Source organism: Heterodontus francisci, chromosome 21, assembly GCF_036365525.1.
Source record: "Heterodontus francisci isolate sHetFra1 chromosome 21, sHetFra1.hap1, whole genome shotgun sequence".
NCBI lineage: Eukaryota > Metazoa > Chordata > Chondrichthyes > Heterodontiformes > Heterodontidae > Heterodontus > Heterodontus francisci.
The window spans coordinates 24,603,348-24,624,352 of NC_090391.1; the positions used below are offsets into that span (position 1 = coordinate 24,603,348).

A 21,005-nucleotide genomic window follows, 5' to 3' on the forward strand; every position below is an offset into this window, starting at 1 on the left:
AACTAGGGGGCACTGTTAAAAAATAGGGGACTTCCATTTAAGACTGAAATAAGGAGTTTTTTTTCTCTCTCTCAGAGGTTCGTTAGTCTGTGGCATTCTCTTTCCCAGTGAGCAGATCGTAGAGATAAATAGTCATACTTGGTTGGCAGGATGTGACGAGCAGAGTACCATATTGACAAACTACTTACAATCTACATCAAAGTGTTGGATGATGGGACAAAATGTATGGTCAGTAAGTTTGCTAATGACACAAAAATAGATAGAAAACAGGTTGTCAAAAAGTCAAAAATGGATACTGTTAGGTCCATGGGTATGCCGCATGTTGCTATTCTTTAACATGAGTTGCTGGCTAGGCCATTGCAGAGAAACTTAACATTGAATCACCTTGCCCTGTAGTTGTAAACGCATAAAACCTTGAGTTTGCCTGTTAATTGGAGGCACTATGTTAGATTAGGGAGTTTTTTGAAATGGACTTGATGTGTTAGTCAGTGGTGGTATATGGTTTTGAGGTGTCAGGTAGGTTTCAGATGCTGTAGTACTTTAAGAATTATTTTAGATTAAAGAGATTTATTAGTGTGAGGGCTTGTATTAGTATGAGGCTGTCGTATTGTGACGCTCTGTATTAATAAAAAGGGACGATATTAGCTTTAGAGCCTGGATTAGTTTGAAAGAATGTATGAGCTTGAGGGTCTGTAAATAGATGAAGGTCTATTATTTTGAGAGTCGGTATTAGTTTGACAAGCTGCATTAGTTTGTGGGGCGTATTATTTTGAGTGGTTGTGATAGTTTGCTGTGCTGCATTAGTTTGCAGAGCTGTACCATGTTGAGGTTCTCTCTTACTTCACGAGTGTATTCGTTTGACAAGCTGTATAACTTTCACGTACAGTAGTAGTGTGAGATGCTGTATTAGCTTGAGGTGCTGTATTTGTTTGAGGAATTGTATGAGCTTCAAGGTCATTGTTAGTTTGAGATAATGTATTAGATTGAGGTACTGTATTAGTGTGAGATGTTGTATTAGTTTGAGGGGGCTAAATAAGTTTAAAGGGCTGTATTAGTTTGTAGACTTTTATTATTTTGAGTGATTGTATTAATTTAAAGAATATTAGGTTGATGGATTATATTAGTTTGAGGGGCTGCATTAATTTAAAGGACTGTATTGGTTTCAAAGGCCGAATTAGTTTACAGGAATATATTAGTTTGAGGGATTGTATCAGTTTGAGTTTGTTTATAGGAATGCAATATGGCATTACTTTGAGAGATTGTATTAGTTTGAGGGATTATAATCGCTTGAGGGACTGTATTAATTTTCGAACTGTATTATTTTGATGGACTGCGTCAGTTTAAGGGAAAGTATTGGTTTGATGGATTGTATTAGTTTGAGGGACTGTATGAGTTTGATGTACTGTATTAATATGTGGTTCTGTATTCGTGTGACATGTTGCATTCCTTTGAACGAATGCATTTGTTTGAGAGATTTTATTAGTTTGAGGAATTCTATTAGTTTGAGCGACTGTGCCTGATTAAGTCACTGTATTAGCTTTAGGGATTTTATGAGTTTGACGGACTGCAGTGGATTTAGTTACTGTCTTGCTCTGTTGACAATGTTGTAGGGAGGGCTTGCTGGCAGGAGAGGCTATGTAAGTTAAGGGGACTCGATAGCTTGAGGGAATGTGAGTGAGGTGTTGCAATAGTTTGAGGTGCAATCTTAATCTGAGGTACTGTATTAGTTTAACCCACCAGCTAAAGGAGACAGCCACATGCAAGATTATAGACCTGACATGCCACTCTGACATTTGCAATTGAAACTAATACAATCCATCAAACCAATACAGAAATGATCACGTATAAGATCTTCAGTCTGGACTGATGGTTTCGAAGTAAAAACAACATTACTGGGTGAATACAGCATTCATATATCACGATCTAATTAATGCCATCAGATTTGTCCAGTCTTTGTGTTTTTTTTCATCTCAATTCAATTACAGTACTAAACATATTCAATCACAACAGGGAATTAACTCGGCTGTCGTAATCTGTTTTTTCAAATTAAAATAAAAACAACAATGTTACAACAACAATCCCCCTGTGAAAATTCCACAGGGTATAAACGAAATGTTCTGAGAATGTTTCACCTCACATTAATTCAGAGCGATTGCGTGCTGAACGAATGGACAGAAGAGTTCACACAGAAAATGCATTATCCAATTGACAGTTTCATAAAAATATCCTACATGATGCTTGCTATCATTGGGGTTCCTGGTAAGTAACTACAAGTATTCAAGTTGTATAAATGCATATGTGGGCTGGCGTCTGTTCTCCATTTTTTTCTCTCTGTGTCACATAATTTTACATGTTAGCTATTGGTGACCCGAATTGTCAGACTCTGGGGATCTCCAATTCGGTGGGAGGATCTCCCATCCAGGCATACCGTCTAGGTCCAGGGCGGTGTTGTGGAAATTTGCAGTGCTGCCCTATCCCAGGAAGTGATCCCAAGTACAGGGAGTCTCATGTCATATGGATTTGCCCGAGTCCGGCGGGCCTTCTGTTCTGGAGAGTCACCCAAGTTTGGAGGTATATTTTCCTGGGGAATATCCCAAGTCGGAACGAGGGTGCCCTGTCCTGGGGAGTTATCTAAGTCGGTCTCCTAACCCAGAGAGTGGACCTACTCCAGGGTACTCCTATTGCCAGAACAGATCCGAGTCTGAGGATATCCTATCGTCTGGAGTTGCCTGATTCCAGGCATCGCCTGTCGTGGGGAGCGTTCCTAGTGTGGCGGCTCCGCTATCCTGAAAACCAGTAAAAATCCAGGAGGTTCTCCTACCTCCGGTGCGCTCCAAGTCCTAGAAGGCCTCCTAATGTCGTTAGTGGTTCATGTCTGGGGGAGCTTCCGATTCCATGTTTTTTTCCAAATCCAGGTGGTGTGATATCCAGGAACGTTGCAATTCCAGTCGTGGCTCTCCTAACATGATCAGTGTCCTGAGTCTGACGGGGCTGCTTTCCTGTTTTCAGAGTCCCTGTGTCCATTTTACTAAGGGATTGCCTGAGACCAGGTTTATCTTAAAAATTGTATTTTCCGAGTCTGATAGGTCTCTTTTCTCAGGGCGTGGTCCGAGTTTATGAGAAGGCCTCGTCTCCTGAAGAGTTGAGAGTCTGTGGGTGGTGCATATGCTGGGGAACAGTCTGTACATGGGATCTCTTTCATCACGTGGAGGGTTCAGATTTCTGCTGGCATTCTGTCCTAGGGATTGGTCTCAGTCAATCAATGGTCATCAACCCAGAAAATGGTCCAAGTCCACGGTCTATCTTTCATCAGGGATGGTCCGAGTCTGGTGGTGGAACAGCATCCTATCCTGGACAGTTTTCCAGTACAAACAGTTGTGTTCCTCTCTCACGTGAAATATTCTGAGTCAGGATGATTTTGCAATCTCTGGGAGTGTTTCTAAGCTAGCTGGCCCCATATCACAGTGGTGGTCCATGTCCAGACCGTGTCTCCTATCCCAGAGAGTGCTCCTAGTATTTAAAATGTCTCCTAACACGGAGGGCGATGTGAGTCTGAGGGTGGGACAGTCTTCTATCCTAGGTGGTGATCTATATACAGGGATTGCTCTTCTATTCATGAGAGTGGTGTGAACTCAAGGGGGAGCGTCTCTTATGTCCAGGTGAGTTACCTATCCATATGTGTCTCCTATCCAAGGAGTGGTCAATGTCCGGGGAGAATCACCTATCCCAGGGAGTGGACCAGATCTGGTGCACTCCTACCCCGGGGAGAGGTCTGTGTCTGGGAGGGGAACCAATCCCTGAGAGTGGTCTGAGTTTGGAAGTAGTTTGAGCTATCCTGGGGAGTTGTCCAGTTCTGGGAAATATGCCTACTCGCGGAGATATATGAGTCCACGGGGAGTATGTCTTATCCCAGGGATTGGTCCAATAGTTTGGGAATCCCCGATCACGCAGAGTGTTCTGAATCCGGCTGCCATCTTATTCCAGTGAGTGGTCCGAATCGGGGGGCTCTCCTTTCCCACAGAATGCCCGAATTCGGAGATGTCTCCATTACATGGAGTTTGCCCTGTCTGGTGTGGTCTCCTATCATGGAATGGAGTCTGAGTCCAGGGCACCTCTCTTCCTGGGGTGTGGGTTGACACTGGGATATCCTATGCCATGGAGTTGTCCGTATTCAGAGGTTTGCACTGCGATGCAGTGGTCTGATTCTGGGGGAGGCTCTCCAACGTCGTCTGAAAGTGGAAAAATGCCAACCACAGGGAATGTTCAGATTCTCAGCCGTCTCCTATCCAGGAAGTGGTCTGAGTGCAGGATGACTGCTAATCCTAAGCAGTGATCTGGGTCTGGAGTGACCTCGCCTATCCTTGGAATTGGTCTGCATATTGGGAATTCTCCTATCCGGAGCTGGTCCGGGTGTGCGGTATGGTCTCCTATAATGGGAATGTTCTGGGTCCAGGGTCATGGACTGTATTCCAGGGAGTGGATCGAGTCCAGGACTTCTATTCCAAGCAATATTCCGAATCCAGGGTTATCTCATTTCCCAATGAATGGTGTCAGTACAGTGTGACTTTCTGTCCTGAAGAGTTGTCCTAGTTTGCTTGAGTCTCCTAACCCAGGGAGTGGTTCAGGCCTGAGGGATGGCATATCCTGGGGATTTGTCCGAATCCAGGGGTGTCAGTTATCTTTGGATTCGTCTGAGTCCAGGTGGAAGTTCTCATATCTTGGGGCGTAGTCCAGGTATGGGAAGAGGATATCCTATCCCGGGTAGTGGTTTGAGTCCAGAAGGATGGTTTTCTATCGTGGAGAGCAGTCCGACTGCAGGAAGAGGATATTTTATCCCAGGTCAGAAGAATGTTTCCTAAACTGGGAAGAGATCCAAATCCTTCCAGGCTGATCCAATCACCAGTTCAAATAGTGGGGCATCGGTTCTGATAAGGAAACCCGCTGGCCAACTATAAACGAGCTTAATGAGACACTACCAACCTTGTTATAATAGTTGACATGCTGACGCACCTCCAGGGAGCAGTCTGCTGCTTACTCCCTGTCTTAACTATGTAAAACCTGGATGTGGGAGTGCTTGAGGGGGGTCAAGGCTGTGACTTAGATTGTTTAACCCCGGAGCCAATTCCAAACCACCGTTTATAGTGCTAACATTCAGCCCTTACTGCTAGGGCTCAGACACGGAGAATGTATGATTAGTAATTTCCAGTCTCTTTACCTTTCTCTGTCTTACAGTAAATGTATTGGCGGTTGTGATCCTGTCCCAAGGAAAATGTGGCCTTTCCACCTGCACTACATACTACCTGGTGGCTATGGCAACGGCGGATCTACTTGTCATTATCACTGAAGTCATACTGAACTATGCCAAATATAATTATTTTCCGGGATCTTTCTTCGACATCACTCCTGTGTGTAGCATTGTCCTCGTCCTGACTTGTGCAGCCAGAGACTGTTCTATCTGGTTCACCATCACTTTCACCTTGGATCGATTTGTCGCCATTTGTTTCCATAAGCTGAAAACAAAATATTGCACCAAGAAAACGGCGATGGTAGTTCTAGCAACAACCTGCATTTTGCTCTGTTTAAAAAACGTCCCTTTTTACTTTTCTTATCAACCTGCACAGGTAATAGACAATGTTCCGTGGTTCTGTTCTGCAAAGCCAAGCTATTATACTGAGCCTGGATGGCTGGGATTTGCCAGGTTTGATACGGTTTTAACCCCATTACTCCCATTTGCTTTAATTCTGTTGCTCAACGCTTTGACAGTTAGGTACATTGTAGTCGCCAGTCGAGTGCGTAAGGGTTTGAGGGGTCAGAGCAAGAGAGGTAATCACAATGACCCAGAGATGGAGAGCAGAAGGAAGTCTATGATTTTACTATTTACCATATCTGGCAGCTTCATACTTTTGTGGTTCATATTTGTTTTATATTACTTTAATGTCAGATATTCTTTCAAATCTGAAACTTATTATATTTTTGCACAAGTTGGATTGATGCTGTCGAATTTAAGTTGCTGCACAAACACATTTATTTATGGGGCGACTCAGTCGAAGTTCAGACAGCAGTTCACAAGCATGGTGAGGTATCCCGTCACATTAATTACTCAATTAATTAAGAAATAAAATATCTAACAGCAGTCCAAATCCAGCGGGTAATGGGAAAGTGATAACAATCAGAAGCGCGGAAGGAAAGTGGGTGCAGGACAAAAATTGCTAAAGTGCTTGAAGCAACGTGAAAGATGTGATTGACAGATGGAGGACCACAAGTACATTAGCAGGAGGTGTCACACTGTCCACACATCAGTGTTCCAAGGGCAAGAGATGACAGTCAGTTCACTAAATTACAGCTGGTAGGGTGGGGGAAGAATGCAGTCTGGTGGAGCGTCAGAGTACCCCCGACAACACAATAAATGAGTCTCCATCCAGAGACTCTCCTCCCATTACATTGGTTCTATTTTCTGCTCCTCACCTGTGCCAAGAAAAAAAAGTAACACTTATTCTTACAAAAGCAAACATGCTGCACATGCTGAATATCGTCTTCTGAATTGTTGTCTTTTAATTTTTGGTCGCACTTAATTGAGTCTGATTCCCTTCCATTCCAGTTGCCTGATCGCTGCCCGTTCCTTCTCGCTCTCCCCGAGTCACATGGAGGAGGAAATACACGTCTCGTGTCTGGAAAGCAACAGCCGAGAATGTCGGGTGGAGAGATGGGACCCGGGTTCAGGGAGGGGGACTGGACTGGTCACAGGAGCTGATAGGCCTGGAATCTCAGCTTGCTGGCTGCTTGTTGACTCCATCCATCTCTCTGGTAACTGCATCAGGATGACGCTGACTGCCCCCAATCTCAGTCTCATATCTGACCCCGAGATGAGCTTCTAACCAGATATCTGCAACATCACTAAGAACGCCTACACTCAGCACCGTAACATCACTCAACTCTGCCCATCAGTCAGCTCATCAGCTGCTGAATCCCTCATTTACGTACTTGTCACATCAATACTTGGCTCTTCCAATACAATCTTGTCTAATTTCCCACATTCTACCTTCCATAGACGTGCGGCCGTCCAAAACCCTGGTTCCATATTCGCACCTTGTCCTTTTCTCCATCAACCCTACTCGTGCTGACCTATGTTAGCTAAGATTCGTGCTATTCTCAGTTTCAAAATCCCTTTATGGCCTCCAAATCCTCCAGCTCCTACAGTCCTGGCAGACTAAAAAAGGGGATAACTTAAGTTTTAGTGATAAGGAACACGTGATTAGCTGTTGAGTATTATATTGTGTAAGGTTTATTTTAACTAGCGAACGGCATTGATATTAAGTAGGATATATCAGTGCTAGTAATGCTTGGTTAATAATTATAAGATGTGGTAGTATTATTGAGGTGTTTTTTCTAGCAGTAACAAAGGTTCAACTAATAAATAAAGTAATGGCAATGGTGCTTCAATCTTGAGAGTGCACCTCCTGTGCTGTGTGGACCTTGAGGATACTTTCCGATATCCTGGACAAACATTTCCGCAGCAAATGTTGTCAATTGCGGCAGCTCGAGCTTCTGGTTTTGGAATTTCAGCGGTAGCCCGCGGCACTATGGTGCATTCATGTGGATGAGAGCTATGTGGATATCATGTCTATCGATGTTGTCACCCCAATGCTTAAGAGAATGCAGGGTTACCACCAGGCAGTCAAAACAAAACAGGAAGGTAGAGCAGGAGATCCCTGAGTGCATCTCTTTCTGCAACAGGTATTTAGCACATAATATTGAGGAAAGTGATGATTGAACAAACAAAGAACAAAGATAATTACAGCACAGGAACAGACCCTTCGGCCCTCCAAGCCTGCGCCGATCCAGATCCTCTCTCTAAACATGTCGCCTATTTTCTAAGGTTCTGCATCTCTTTTCTTCCTGCCCATTCATGTATCTGTCCAGATACATCTTAAAAGACTCCATCGTGCCCGCGTCTACCACCTCCGCTGGCAACGCGTTCCAGGTGCCCACCACCCTCTGCGTAAAGAACTTTCCACGCATATCCCCCCTAAACATTTCCCCTTTCACTTTGAACTCGTGTCCTCTCGTAATTGAAACCCCCACTCTGGGAAAAAGCCTCTTGCTGTCCACCCTGTCTATACCTCTCATGATTTTGTACACCTCAATCAGGTCCCCCCTCAACCTCCGTCTTTCTAATGAAAATAATCCTAATCTACTCAACCTCTCTTCATAGCTAGCGCCCTCCATACCAGGCAACATCCTGGTGAACCTCCTCTGCACCCTCTCCAAAGCATCCAATCCTTTTGATAATGTGACGACCAGAACTGTACGCAGTATTCCAAATGTGGCCGAACCAAAGTCCTATACAACTGTAACATGACCTGCCAACTCTTGTACTCAATGCCCCGTCCGATGAAGGAAAGCATGCCGTATGCCTTCTTGACCACTCTATTTACCTGCGTTGCCACCTTCAGGGAACAGTGGACCTGAACACCCAAATCTCTCTGGACATCAATTTTCCCCAGGACTTTTCCATTTACTGTATAGTTCACTCTTGAATTGGATCTTCCAAAATGCATCACCTCGCATTTGCCCTGATTGAACTCCATCTGCCATTTCTCTGCCCAACTCTCTAATCTATCTATATTCTGCTGTATTCTCTGACAGTCCCCTTCACTATCTGCTACTCCACCAATCTTAGTGTTGTCTGCAAACTTGCTAATCAGTCCACCTATACTTTCCTCCAAATCATTAATGTATATAACAAACAACAGTGGTCCCAGCACGGATCCCTGTGGAACACCACTGGTCACACGTCTCCATTTTGAGAAACTCCCCTCTACTGCTACTCTCTGTCTCCTGTTGCCCAGCCAGTTCTTTATCCATCTAGCTAGTACACCTTGGACCCCAAGCGCCTTCACTTTCTCCATCAGCCTGCCATGGGGAACCTTATCAAACGCCTTACTGAAGTCCATGTATATGACATCGACAGCCCTTCCCTCATCAATCAACTTTGTCACTTCCTCAAAGAATTCTATTAAGTTGGTAAGACATGACCTTCCCTGCACAAAACCATGTTGCCTATCACTGATAAGCCCATTTTCTTCCAAATGGGAATAGATCCTATCCCTCAGTATCTTCTCCAGCAGCTTCCCTACCACTGACGTCAGGCTCACCGGTCTATAATTACCTGGATTATCCCTGCTACCCTTCTTAAACAAGGGGACAACATTAGCAATTCTCCAGTCCTCCGGGACCTCACCCGTGTTTAAGGATGCTGCAAAGATATCTGTTAAGGCCCCAGCTATTTCCTCTCTCGCTTCCCTCAGTAACCTGGGATAGATCCCATCCGGACCTGGGGACTTGTCCACCTTAATGCCCTTTAGAATACCCAACACTTCCTCCCTCCTTATGCCGACTTGACCTAGAGTAATCAAACATCTGTTCCTAACCTCAACATCCGTCATGTCCCTCTCCTCGGTGAATACCGATGCAAAGTACTCGTTTGGATTCACCTGGGGACTGCAGCCACAGCCAAGTTCATGGCACCAAGGGTGGCCAATCTGCTCAGGGGTTACAGGGAAGACTGGAAGAACCATTGCGATTGGTGATTCAAAAGTCATGGGACGGATAGATTTTTCTGTGGCTGCAGGCATGAATCCATGATGGTGTGTTAGTTCCGTGGTGCCAGAATGTCACTGAGTGGCTGCAGTGCATCCTGAAGGGGAGGATGAACAGCCAGCAGTCGTGGTCCACATAGGTAGAAAAATGGATGCGGTCCTGCAGTCAGAATCTAAGGAGTTAGGTAAGAAATTAGCAAATAGGACCTTGAAAGTAGTAATCTCCGTTGTACTGCTCGTGCCACGTGCAGTATAAGACAATACATGCCAGGAATGCTGGTGCATGAGGGAGGGATTTAGATTCATGGGACACTGGGACTGGCTTTTGGGGAGTTGGGAACTGTACAGGCCGGACGGGTTACACCTGATCTGAACTGGGAATAAAATCCTTGCTGGAAGTTTTGCTCGTGCTGTTGGGGGAGGGTTTAAACTGTTTTGGCAGTTGGATGGGGACATGAGGTTAGTCTCAGTTGGGGCAAAATCAGAAATGTAAACGGAAGGCGGAAAATTAATCGATGCGTCTGAAAGACAGACGAAGAAAAGGTTTGAAAATTTAAAAAAAACGGGTTTGGCAGGCTCAAGGGTATCTATTTCAATGCAAGGAGTATAGCAAATAAGGCAGATGGGCTGAGTGCACAGATATACACGTAGCAGTATGATATCGCAGCTATTACAGAAACATGACATAAGGAGGGACAGGAGTGAAAGCTCAACGTTCCCCGTTACAGGGTTTTCAGGTGTGACGGGGAGGGGGATAGGAAAGGAAGAGCAGTGGCAATGTTGTTCAAGGAATCTATTACAGCTGTGAGGAGAGATGATATATTGGAAGGCTCAGCAAATGAGGCTGTATGTATTGAGCTAAGGAACCAAAGAGGGTCAGTCACACAGCTGGGATAGTATTTTAGACCCACAAGCATTCAGACGGAGATAGAAGAGCAAATATGTCGCAAATCTCTGAGAAGTGCAAGGACAATTGAGCAGTAATATTAGGGGAGTACAACTACTCCAATATTAACTGGGATAGTATCAGTGTGAAAGGAATTGAGGAAGCAGATTCTTGAGGTGCATTCAGGAGAACATTTTGCCCAGTATGCAGCAAGTGCAACAAGGGACGGCGCAGTTTTGGACTTAGTTTCAGGAAATGAAGATGGACAGGTGGAAGGAGTGGTAGTAGGAAAGCATTTTGGTCGGAGTGATCATAATTCAATCAGTTTTAACAAAATTATGGAAAAGGACAGAGATAGAACAGGAGTTAGATTTCTCAATTTGGGCAGGACCAATTTTACTAAACTGAGAAATGATTTAGCAAAAGTGGACTGGAAATAGTTACTTGAAGGTACATGAGTGTCAGAGCAGTGAGAGCCATTCAAGGCGTTCAGGGTAAACAGGTTCCCACAAAGAAAAACGGTGAGGCGACCAAAACTAGAGCTCAATGGCATGCAAGGAGCCTACAGGGTAAGATAAGGCAGTAAAGAAAAGCATATTTCTGACAGCGAGGCCTCAATAGGAGAGAAAGTCGAGAGGAGTATAGAAAGTGGAGGGGTGAAATCAAAAAGGAAATTAGGAAAGCAAAGAGGGGCCATGAAAGAATATTGACAAGCGAAATCCAGCTGAACTTAAAGATGTTTTATCAATATATTAAGAGTAAGATAAAAGCAAAATACTGCGGATGCTGGAAATCTGAAACAAAAACAAGAAATGCTGGATTCACTCAGCAGGTCTGGCAGCATCTGTGGAAAGAGGAGCAGAGTTAACGTTTCGGGTCAGTGACCCTTCTTCGGAACTGACAAATATTAGAAAAGTCACAGATTATGAACAAGTGAGGTGGGGGTTGGGCAAGAGATAACAAAGGAGAAGGTGCAGATTGGACCAGGCCACATAGCTGACCAAGAGGTCACAGAGCAAAGGCAAACAATATGTTAATGGTGTTTTGAAACACCATTAACATATTGTTTGCCTTTGCTCTGTGACCTTTTGGTCAGCTATGTGGCCTGGTGCAATCTGCACCTTCTCCTTTGTTATCTCTTGCCCAACCCCCACCTCACTTGTTCATAATCTGTGACTTTTCTAACATTTGTCAGTTCCGAAGAAGGGTCACTGACCCGAAACGTTAACTCTGCTTCTCTTTCCACAGATGCTGCCAGACCTGCTGAGTGAATCCAGCATTTCTTGTATTAAGAGTAAGAGTATGACTAAGGAGAGAGTAGGGCACCTAAAAGACCGAAAAGGTAACCTATGCGTCGGGGCGGAAGATGTTGGTATGGTTCTTCATGAATATTTTGCATCTGTCTTCAGAATAAGGAGATTGTAGTTAAGGAGGAAGAGTGTGATGTATTGAATATGATAAACATAGGGAAATAGGAAGTATTAATGGGATTAGAATACTTAAACGTTGATAATTCACCATGACAAGATGAAATATAACCCAGGTGGTTAAAAGAAGCAACAGAGGCAATAGCCGAAGGTCTGACCAGCACTTTCTAGCCTTCACTGGATGCAAAAGTGGGACAGGAGTATTGGAGGACTGCTAACATACTGCCTCTTTTACAAACGGGACAAAGAAAAAAAATGAATAATTACAGTCCGTCATTCTAACCTCAATAGTGGGCGATTTATGGCAATATATTCTGAGAGAAGGATATACTGTCATTTAGAAAGGCATGGGTTAACCAAGGATAGTCAGCAGGAGTTTGTCAAGGGGAGATCTTGTTTGACCAACTTGATCGAATGTTTTGAAGAAGTAACAAGGAAGTTAAATGAGGGTAGTGCCGTTGATGGGGTCTACATGGATTTTAGCAAGACTTATGACAAGGTCCCATACGTCAGACTGGTTAAAGAAATATTAACCATGGGATCAAGGGAAATTCAGAACGTTGGATACAAAATTGGCTCAGTGGCAGGAAACAAAGAATCATTGTTCACGGGTGTTTTATCGACTGGAGGGCTGTTTCCAGTGGTGTTCTGCAGCGCTCAGTATTGGGTCGCCTGATTTTTGTGGCGTATATTAATAATGAGGACATAAATATTGGGGACATGATCAAGAAGTTAGCAAATGACATAAAGATTGGCCGTGTGGTAGTTAACGAGGAGGATAGCTGTAAGCTGAAGTAATATGTTGATGGTCTGGTCAGATGGGCAGAAACGTGGGAAACGGAATTCAACCTTGAGAAATGCGAGTTCATGCATTTGGGTAGGTCAAACATGATTGATGGGAAAATGCTGAGAAGTGTAGAGGAAGCGAGAAACCTTGGAGTTAATGTCAAAATATCCCTGAAAGTAACAGGACAGTTCGATAAGGTGGTTAAGAAAGCATGTGGAATCCTTTCCTTTAATAGCTGAAGTGTAGAATACAAGAGCAGGGAGGTTATGCTGGAACTGTATAACGGATTGGTTAGGCCACAACTTGAGTACTGTGTGCAGTTTCGATCATCTCGTAACAAAAAGCATGTAATTGCACCAGAGAGGGTACAGGTGAGATTTACAAGGATGTTGCCAGGACTGGAAAAATACAGCAATGAGGAAAGATTGGATAGGCTGGGGATGTTCTCCTTGGAACATAGAAAACTGAGGGGAGATCTAATTGAAATGTATTACACTTTGCGGGGCCTGGAGAGAGTGGAGGTGAAGGGTCTGTTCAGCTTAGCAGTGTGGTCAGTGACGAGAGGGCATAGATTTAAAGCGATTCGTAGAAAAATTAGAGAAGAGATGAGGAAAAAGGGTGATGGGGATCTGGAGCTCACCGCCGGAAAGGCTAGTTGAGGCAAAACCCTTAACTCATTGAAAAGGAGAATGGATATGTACCTCAAGTGCCTTAATTTGCACGGCTACGGACAAAATGCTGGAAGCTAGGACCGTTCTTCTGCCGGCACAGACACGCTGGTTCAAGTGGCCTCTTTCTCTGCCTTCAACGTTCTGTGATTCTATGATTCCTGCCTATCTCTGTAACATTCTCCAATTCCTACAGCTCTCCTTTTCTTTCAGTCACCTCCTCCAGGTACTATCACCGTCCATATCTTTGTACCTCCTCCAGCCACTAAATCCCTCTCTGCCTCTGCAACCTTCTGCAGCCCAGACAGCCCTCGCTATCCATGTAATTCCCTCAATCCCCATAACTCTCTCAAATCGTTGCACACTTCTAATTCTAGTCACTTGCACAGCACCGATTTTAATTGCTGCACTATTAGTGGCTGTATGTACAACCGATGTGCCTTAAAACTTGAAATGGCATCCTGAAACCTCTCTGACTTTCTCTTTCCTTTAAGGTACTCCCAAACCATATCGCTTGATCTTACTCTCTCCTTGGCTTTGTGTAAAGTTTTGTTTCATAACGCTCCTGTGACTAGCCTTGTGTCGTTTATATATAGAGAGGTTTTCATTCGATTACCGTCTCATGGCAGTCTGTTTGTCTCTGCGTCACATTCTGTCCCAACCTATGTTTCTGTTTCTTTCTGCCTCTTGATCTCACGTTCTCATTCAGTCTCACTCTCTTGCCTTTACTCCCTCTCTTACTTTCGCCTTCTTACTTTTTCTTGTCCTCTCTTCTCTCACTATCATAGCTCTGTCTCTTTTGCTCTCACACTTTCTTAGTCTATCTCTGTCACCTTTTTGCGTCTCTATCTCTGAATATCTCCCTGACGATCTCACATTCTCCGTTTTCATAATCTGTCCCTGATTCTCTTTCTTTCTGCCTCTCTTTCTCTATCTCCCTCCGCCCTAATTTCTCCATCTATTTGTCTCTCTCTCGCTCCCCCTCACATTCTACCTGTCCTTCATTCCCTCCCTCCCCAACACTCTACACCTCCGTCTCAGCTTCCATTACAACACCCCCTCCATCTCTCCAACTTCTGTCCTACCACTTGCTGCTCTCCCGAATGCACCACTTCGTGTTCCATCCCCATCCAGACTTCCACCACCTAACAGTCTCCCACTCGTTCTCACAGGCTATCTCTCTCCGACACTGTACCACACGCGCTCCCATCTACTTACCATTCCCCTCACTCTGTCCCCCCCACTCACCTTCACCCTCTCACACCCCCAACCTCACCGTCCTTCTTTCACTCAAACTCATCCCTACCACTCTCTCATCCTCACTGTCTCACCCCAGCCTTCTCAATCTCCCGCCAATCACTCTGTCTTCCTCACAATCTATCTCCCGTTGCTTCTATCCCTCTATCTCTCTCCCTACCCTTCTGTCCCCTCTATCCTGCCTCTGCTTATCCTCTCACCACTTGCTCTCAACCATATTTCTCTTCCTCCTGCCTCCCCGTGTACTCATTTCTACTCCCTTCAATCACGCCTTCCTCACTGCTATAGCATCATGGAGGCATTTAAGGCACAGAAGTAAGTTATTCGGCCCATATGCACCGTGCAATCTTCTATTTACAGCTATCAGCTCTTCCCTCGTCTCCTTTGCTCTAAGGGGAACAACCCCAACTTGTCAGACATAACCTTATAGCTCAGGACGCTCATCCCTGGATGCATTCTGCTGAACCTTAGCTGGGCTCTCTCAAAGACGCTCGCAACCTTCCGAAATTGTGCTGAACAGAACTGGATGAAATACTCTAGTTGAGGCCTAATCCCAGTTTTAGAAATGTTCGGAATAACCTCCTTGCCTTTGTACTCAATGCCTCTATTTATGAAGCCCAAGGCCCCATGTGTTGTGCCGACCATTCTCTAAATGAATCTTGACACGTCAAAGATCAATGCATATACACGCCATTTTCTTCTTTCCCTGCACACTTTGTGTCATTAGTTCTACATTATCTCACCCTACACCATCTGCCGTAAGATGTCACCCATACTTCTATGCATTAATTTCCATATGACTATTGCCTGTCCATTCTGCTGTGCTGCCTATGTCATATTGCAGGCGGTTCGCATCACCCTCCTCATTTGTCACTCCACCAAGTATAGCATCATTGACAAAGTCTGAAATTCTACTTTGTTATCCGACATCCAAGTCATTTGCATATCGAACGATGAGTAGTGTTCCGATACTGATCCTTGGTGAAAAACAATGTCGAATATGCTCCAGTCTGAAAATATAATGATGTATCATGATTCTCCGTTTTCTGTCAGAAGCCAAATTTTCATCCAATTGAGCACTGATCCTTTCCTTCCATTAGCCTCAGTTTTGTTAACCAGCTTTTCATGCGGTTGTTAACCAACTGTTTTCTTATAATTCATATAGATAACATCCACTGCATTCCCTTCATCAACATCCCTATTACTTCATCAAAGATCAATTAGATTAGTCAATATGCCTTTTTACAAATCCGTGTTAGCTGTTCCGAATTAACTCAAACCTTTCCAATGCCTGTTCATCCCACCCCACCCCCACCCCACCCCAATTATTGTTTCTAAAACGATGTTAAACGAACAGGCCTGTAGTTCCTCGGGCTGACCTTAGACATTTTCTTGATTAAGGGAAAATTGGAAGATAATGGAAAGCCCTTTTGGTATCTCCACCCCTTCTTCATTTGGTAACCTATGATGCAAGCCAGTCGGTGCAGGTAACTTATTTATCCTAATCATAGATAATATTTTCAGTAACTCCTTCTTCTCTATTTTAGCCTATCCATTGCTGCTACCCTCTCTGCGTCTACCAATATTTTTCGGTCTCCTGTTCGTTAAAAAAAATACCAACATAATGTAGTCATGCCTTGCCTTGGGCTCCTAAGCAACTATTGCCCTATTTGCCCCTGATAGGCTCCACTGAATCTCTTGCTATTTACAGGTCGATGGAAGATTTTTCGGTTCCCTTTTATGTTGTCTGCCGTTCTACTCTCACACAATCTCTCTTTGTCAGTCATATTTTCCTCTTCAGTACTCTATCAACTTATTTTATTTGGATTGGTGCTCAATTGAAGTAGTCACATGACATGCATCATATACCGTCACATTTGAATCGTCATAATCTCTATATCCATCGATTTCATTCACGCTACCTTATCTCCCCTTCTGAAATCTACCAAGCCTGTATTTCGTGCATCTCTTCCATAAAGCTAACCCATTGTTCCGTTAAACTTTTCCTGCCAATCTTTTGTTCCACTTTAACTTGGATAGATCACTTGTCTTCGTATTGAAATGAGCTCTCTTCCAATCTGGACGTTCTACATTATATTGTTCCTCGCTTTTCTACGTTACCACTTTTTGATATAGTGATCTCTCATACCACAGACCACAGACATTTTGTCTCCTCGTATCACCTCAGTTCCCAGCAGCAGAGCCAGAATTATCTTCTTCTTAGTTGGGCCCAGAACATACTAGTCAACATTTTTTTTCACTTTTCAGAAATTCCTCCTCTCTTTTCCCTTGACTCCAGAATGATCTCAATTCATGTTTGTGCGATTACATTCCCCCAATATTACCAATCTATAGCTTTTACTCCTCTCCGTAATTTCCCTGCATATTGTTTTCTTTACCCTGCTCTCCCTTTCCCAATTTGGAGACCTATGGAATTCCTCCAATAGAGTGAGCATACCATTTTTGCTCCTCAAAATTTACCAAATGGTTCGTTGCTTGTCCTCTCAAGGATATCCCAGCTTTCCAACACTACAATATCTTTCCTGAACTGTGCTGCCACCCCACCTACCTTTTTCCTTCTCTGTCTTTTCTGAAGACTTTGTATCCTTGTATATTGTCACCCAACCGTCACCTGTTTTAAACTGCATTCCAGTTTTTGTCACTATATCAAACTTACATACTGCTGTTTCTGTTCGTTGCTCACCGACATTATTCAGCATTTGTGCAGGTACCTAGATACATTTTAGTCCTGTATTTTCATTCCTTGTTGCCCTTCCCATTCTTCTCCTATGCAATATAGAAACATTCACTTCTTTGCTAATGTCCAACGCTATCACTTTATGCACCTTATTCCTCTTTTTGTTTCCATATTCCTGGACCCGTCCTCCTGCCAATTAAATGTAAACCCTCCTGAAACTCCCTAGGAAACTACCTGGTAGGTCATTAGTTTCAGTCCCGTTGAGGTGCACTCCACTTGTTTTGAATCGGTGACCTATGCATCAAAACAGAACTCAATGCTTCAAGAACGTGAAGGCATTCCTCCTGTACCATGCTTCAAGCCACGCATTTATTATATCTGTATCCCTATCTATGTTCTCTATAGTGCATGTCTCTTGGAGTAACCAGACATTACTACCTTCGAGATCCTACTCATTAACATCCTCCCGAGTTCCTGAAAACTGACCATAGGATCTCAATAACTGCCCTCTCTGCATCATTATTACAAACCTATAGCTTAAAGTCCAGTTCCCCGCGCCCCCCTCCTTACCCATCCCCTGATGAACATCCTTCACTCTCTCTGTGGTGTAATTCACATTTTCATGAGGAAGGGATCACACCATGCTGTGCAGCCAATGAAGTTTACAGAAATTTCTGTCTATCCTGTTGACTGTGGAAATTCCTATAACAAGTGTATGTCTGCACATTGCTGCTCCCTCCTGATGATGAGTTCAGGAAAGATATTGTAGTGTTGGAAAGCGGGGATATCCTTGAGAGGACAAGCAATGATGCCATTGTCTGGACTGCACGTCTTCAGTGTGTCGTCACTCCCAGTAGTCTCCAATGCTGAGAAATTGTTTGACAGTTGCAAACATCCAAAACTACTTTCACTTGATTCCTCTTTCTACTGCAGTGGCGCAGTGGTTAGCACCTCAGCATCACAATTCCAGCGACCCGGGTTCAATTCTAGGTACTGCCTGCGTGGAGTTTACAAGTTTTCCCTGTGTCTGCGTGGGTTTCCTCCGGGTGTTCTGGATTTCTCCCACATGCCAACGACTTGCAGGTTGATAGGTAAATTGGCCATTAGCAATTGCTCCTAGTATAGGTAGGCGGTAGGGAAATATAGGGACAGGTGGGGACGTCGTAGGAATATGGAATTAGTGTAGGATAAATAGGTGGTTGATGGTCGGCACGGACTCGGTGGGCTGAAAGGCCTGTTTCAGTGCTGTATCTCTAAACTAAACTAAACTCAACATGACCACCCCCACTAATATTGTGAACTTTTGCTGCCTGTGGGGTGACCACATGATGGAAAATTGAATTTATGAATCTCTCCTGCTCTCTAAACCCCGCAGTGACCCCAGCTGCCACTCAAGCGTAAAATTCCTGAGCTTGAGCTGAAGCAGCTGGGGAAATCACCTACACACGTGGTTCTCCGAGATATGTGAAATTTCCTGGAAGACCCACATGGGGCATTGCAAGAAACAGGACGCAGATGCGATTCTAAAATGTAGATAAACACACTCTACTCACTCGTTTGGAATGCAGTTGGTACCGTGTATCAACTATTAATTTTAATTAATGCCTTTGGACGTACGTTGTGCTACGAGTTGTATAAATATAATCACAGGTATTCTCACTCTAATTGGGGTTATTCATTTCCTGGCTCCCAATTTGAAAGATTGGAATTGTTTAGCGGGAAAACGAGAAATAGAGACCAACAATTTGCCTTCCTTCCTCTGATGCCTTATCCTGATGTTTCTATTTTTTCCAAATACGGTTGGTCTTTCATGAACCGTTGCCAGAGCTTTTCCCACACCCCCCCGGCCTGACCAGTGTTGTTATGTTCTCGCTCTCTGGGCCACTCTTTTTTTCTTGCCCATCGGTCTGGCTGTGCTCTCACTCTCCGGGTCTCTCGTTTATCTGCCTTGCCTGCCTCAGTGTGGTCTTGCTGTCTGGGCTGCTCCTTTATCCACCCTCTGCGTCTTGCTGTGCTCTTGATCCGAAACTAGTCTTTTCCCTCTACACCAGTGTCACTGTAGCCACCCTATGTGTTTGTACAGAAGGATGCAGAGGGAGCCTGACTTTATAACTAACCCGTGCTCCACCTGCACTGGTTCATATGACAATGTGGAGAGGGGTTTGCTCTGTACATAACCCATGCTGCACATGTCATGGAACTGTTTTATAGGACATTAAAAGGGGAGCTGTACTCTGTATCTAACCCGTGCGGTACCTGCTGTGGTTGAATTTGTTGCATTAATGAATCAGACACGGAATAAAGGTCACTCAATAAGAAAAGAAAATAATCTTTAATTAGAAGATGTAATGTGATAGTCAATACTGATGAAAACTATCTAAATTATTAATCGGTTCGCCCCTCCCTCTCCCAGGCAGCGAAAAACATGAGCTCCAGCAGCCCCTAGTTCTCCCTAGACAGGAACGAGTTCATCTTCTGCAATGCCTCTTCCAGCTTTGGTGAAGTTGCACATTAATTAGTTTATACTATACAGGGAGTCTTAAAACCGAAAAAGTCACAACTTTAACACAAGGACAAGGGGCAAACCTGAAGAGTCCTAAATTTAAACAGAGGGCCTGAAGGGAATCCTGGGCATTCGCACCTTTAAACTTGGTAGCTTACGGGTATACTGGACAGTCATCACGTTAAACACAGGGCCTGGGGATACACTGGGCAGTCACAGCCATAAATTTGTCTTTGACAGATTATGTTAGAGTAATCGGTCACTTTTATTCCCCCGCCCAATCTGTTAACCCTGCAGGTTTGTTACCTTCAAGTTCCTATCCAATATCATTCTGAAGTATTTGTTTGTCTCTGTTTCGAACACTCTCATAGGCAGCGAGTTCCAGGTCAATACGACTCGCAGTGTAAGAAATTTCTTCCTAAAATCCCTTCTCCATCTCTTGATCAAAACCTGAAATCTGTATCTCCAGGATATCAGCTAATGGGGATGAGGACGGTTGTGTAGGCCTTGGTACAACATTTGAGTGTGATGGAACAGATTCCACTGCATTAGGCTGGGGACTGAGTTTGACTATGTGGGCTTCAGTACCACACTTGGAAGCGGGTAGTATAAAACTGTTTGTTCTGTAGGTGATTTACGGTCAGTCCTTTAATAATTGGACAGTGATTGTTCTGCAGGTGATTTACGGTCAGTCCTTCAATCATTCGATTGCGATGGTTCTGTAGGTGATTGACGGTCTGTCCTTTAATAAGTGGATAGTGATTGTTCTGTCGGACATATACAGTCCACCTTCTAGTAATCAGATTGTTATTCTTCTGGAGGTGATTTACAGTAAGTCCTTTAATAATTGGAACTGTTATGTACGTGAATTACGGTCAGTCCTTTGATAATTGGAACTGTGATTGTTGTGTAGGTGATGTACGGTCAGTCCTTTACTAATTGGCACTGTGACTGTTCTGTCGGTGATTTGCGGTTATTCCTTTAATAATTGGAGCTGTGATTGTTCCGGAGGTGATTTACGGCCAGTCCTTTAATAATAGGAGCTGTGATTGTTCTGTCGGTGATTTAAGGTCAGTCCTTCAATAATTGGATTGTGATTGTTCCGGAGGTGATTTACGGCCAGTCCTTTAATAATAGGAGCTGTGATTGTTCTGTCGGTGATTTAAGGTCAGTCCTTCAA

At 44.0% G+C, this 21,005-nt stretch overlaps 1 protein-coding gene across 1 annotated transcript; it reads left to right on the forward strand.

Moving 5' to 3' along the window:
• Positions 1-4,634: 4,634 nt before the first annotated feature.
• LOC137381064 (probable G-protein coupled receptor 139) lies at positions 4,635-6,119 on the forward strand. Its single transcript, XM_068053455.1, has 2 exons — positions 4,635-4,734; positions 5,233-6,119. The coding sequence occupies exons 1-2, from the start codon at positions 4,635-4,637 to the stop codon at positions 6,117-6,119; spliced, it is 987 nt and encodes a 328-aa protein (XP_067909556.1).
• Positions 6,120-21,005: the final 14,886 nt, after the last annotated feature.

Excerpts from the sequence above, each read along its gene's own strand:
- LOC137381064 (XM_068053455.1), top strand. The coding sequence starts at position 4,635 with ATGGCATATCCTGGGGATTTGTCCGAATCCAGGGGTGTCAGTTATCTT. Across the intron at positions 4,735-5,232 it reads TATCTTGGGGCGTAGTCCAG|TAAATGTATTGGCGGTTGTG; the intron begins GTATGGGAAGAG and ends TCTGTCTTACAG.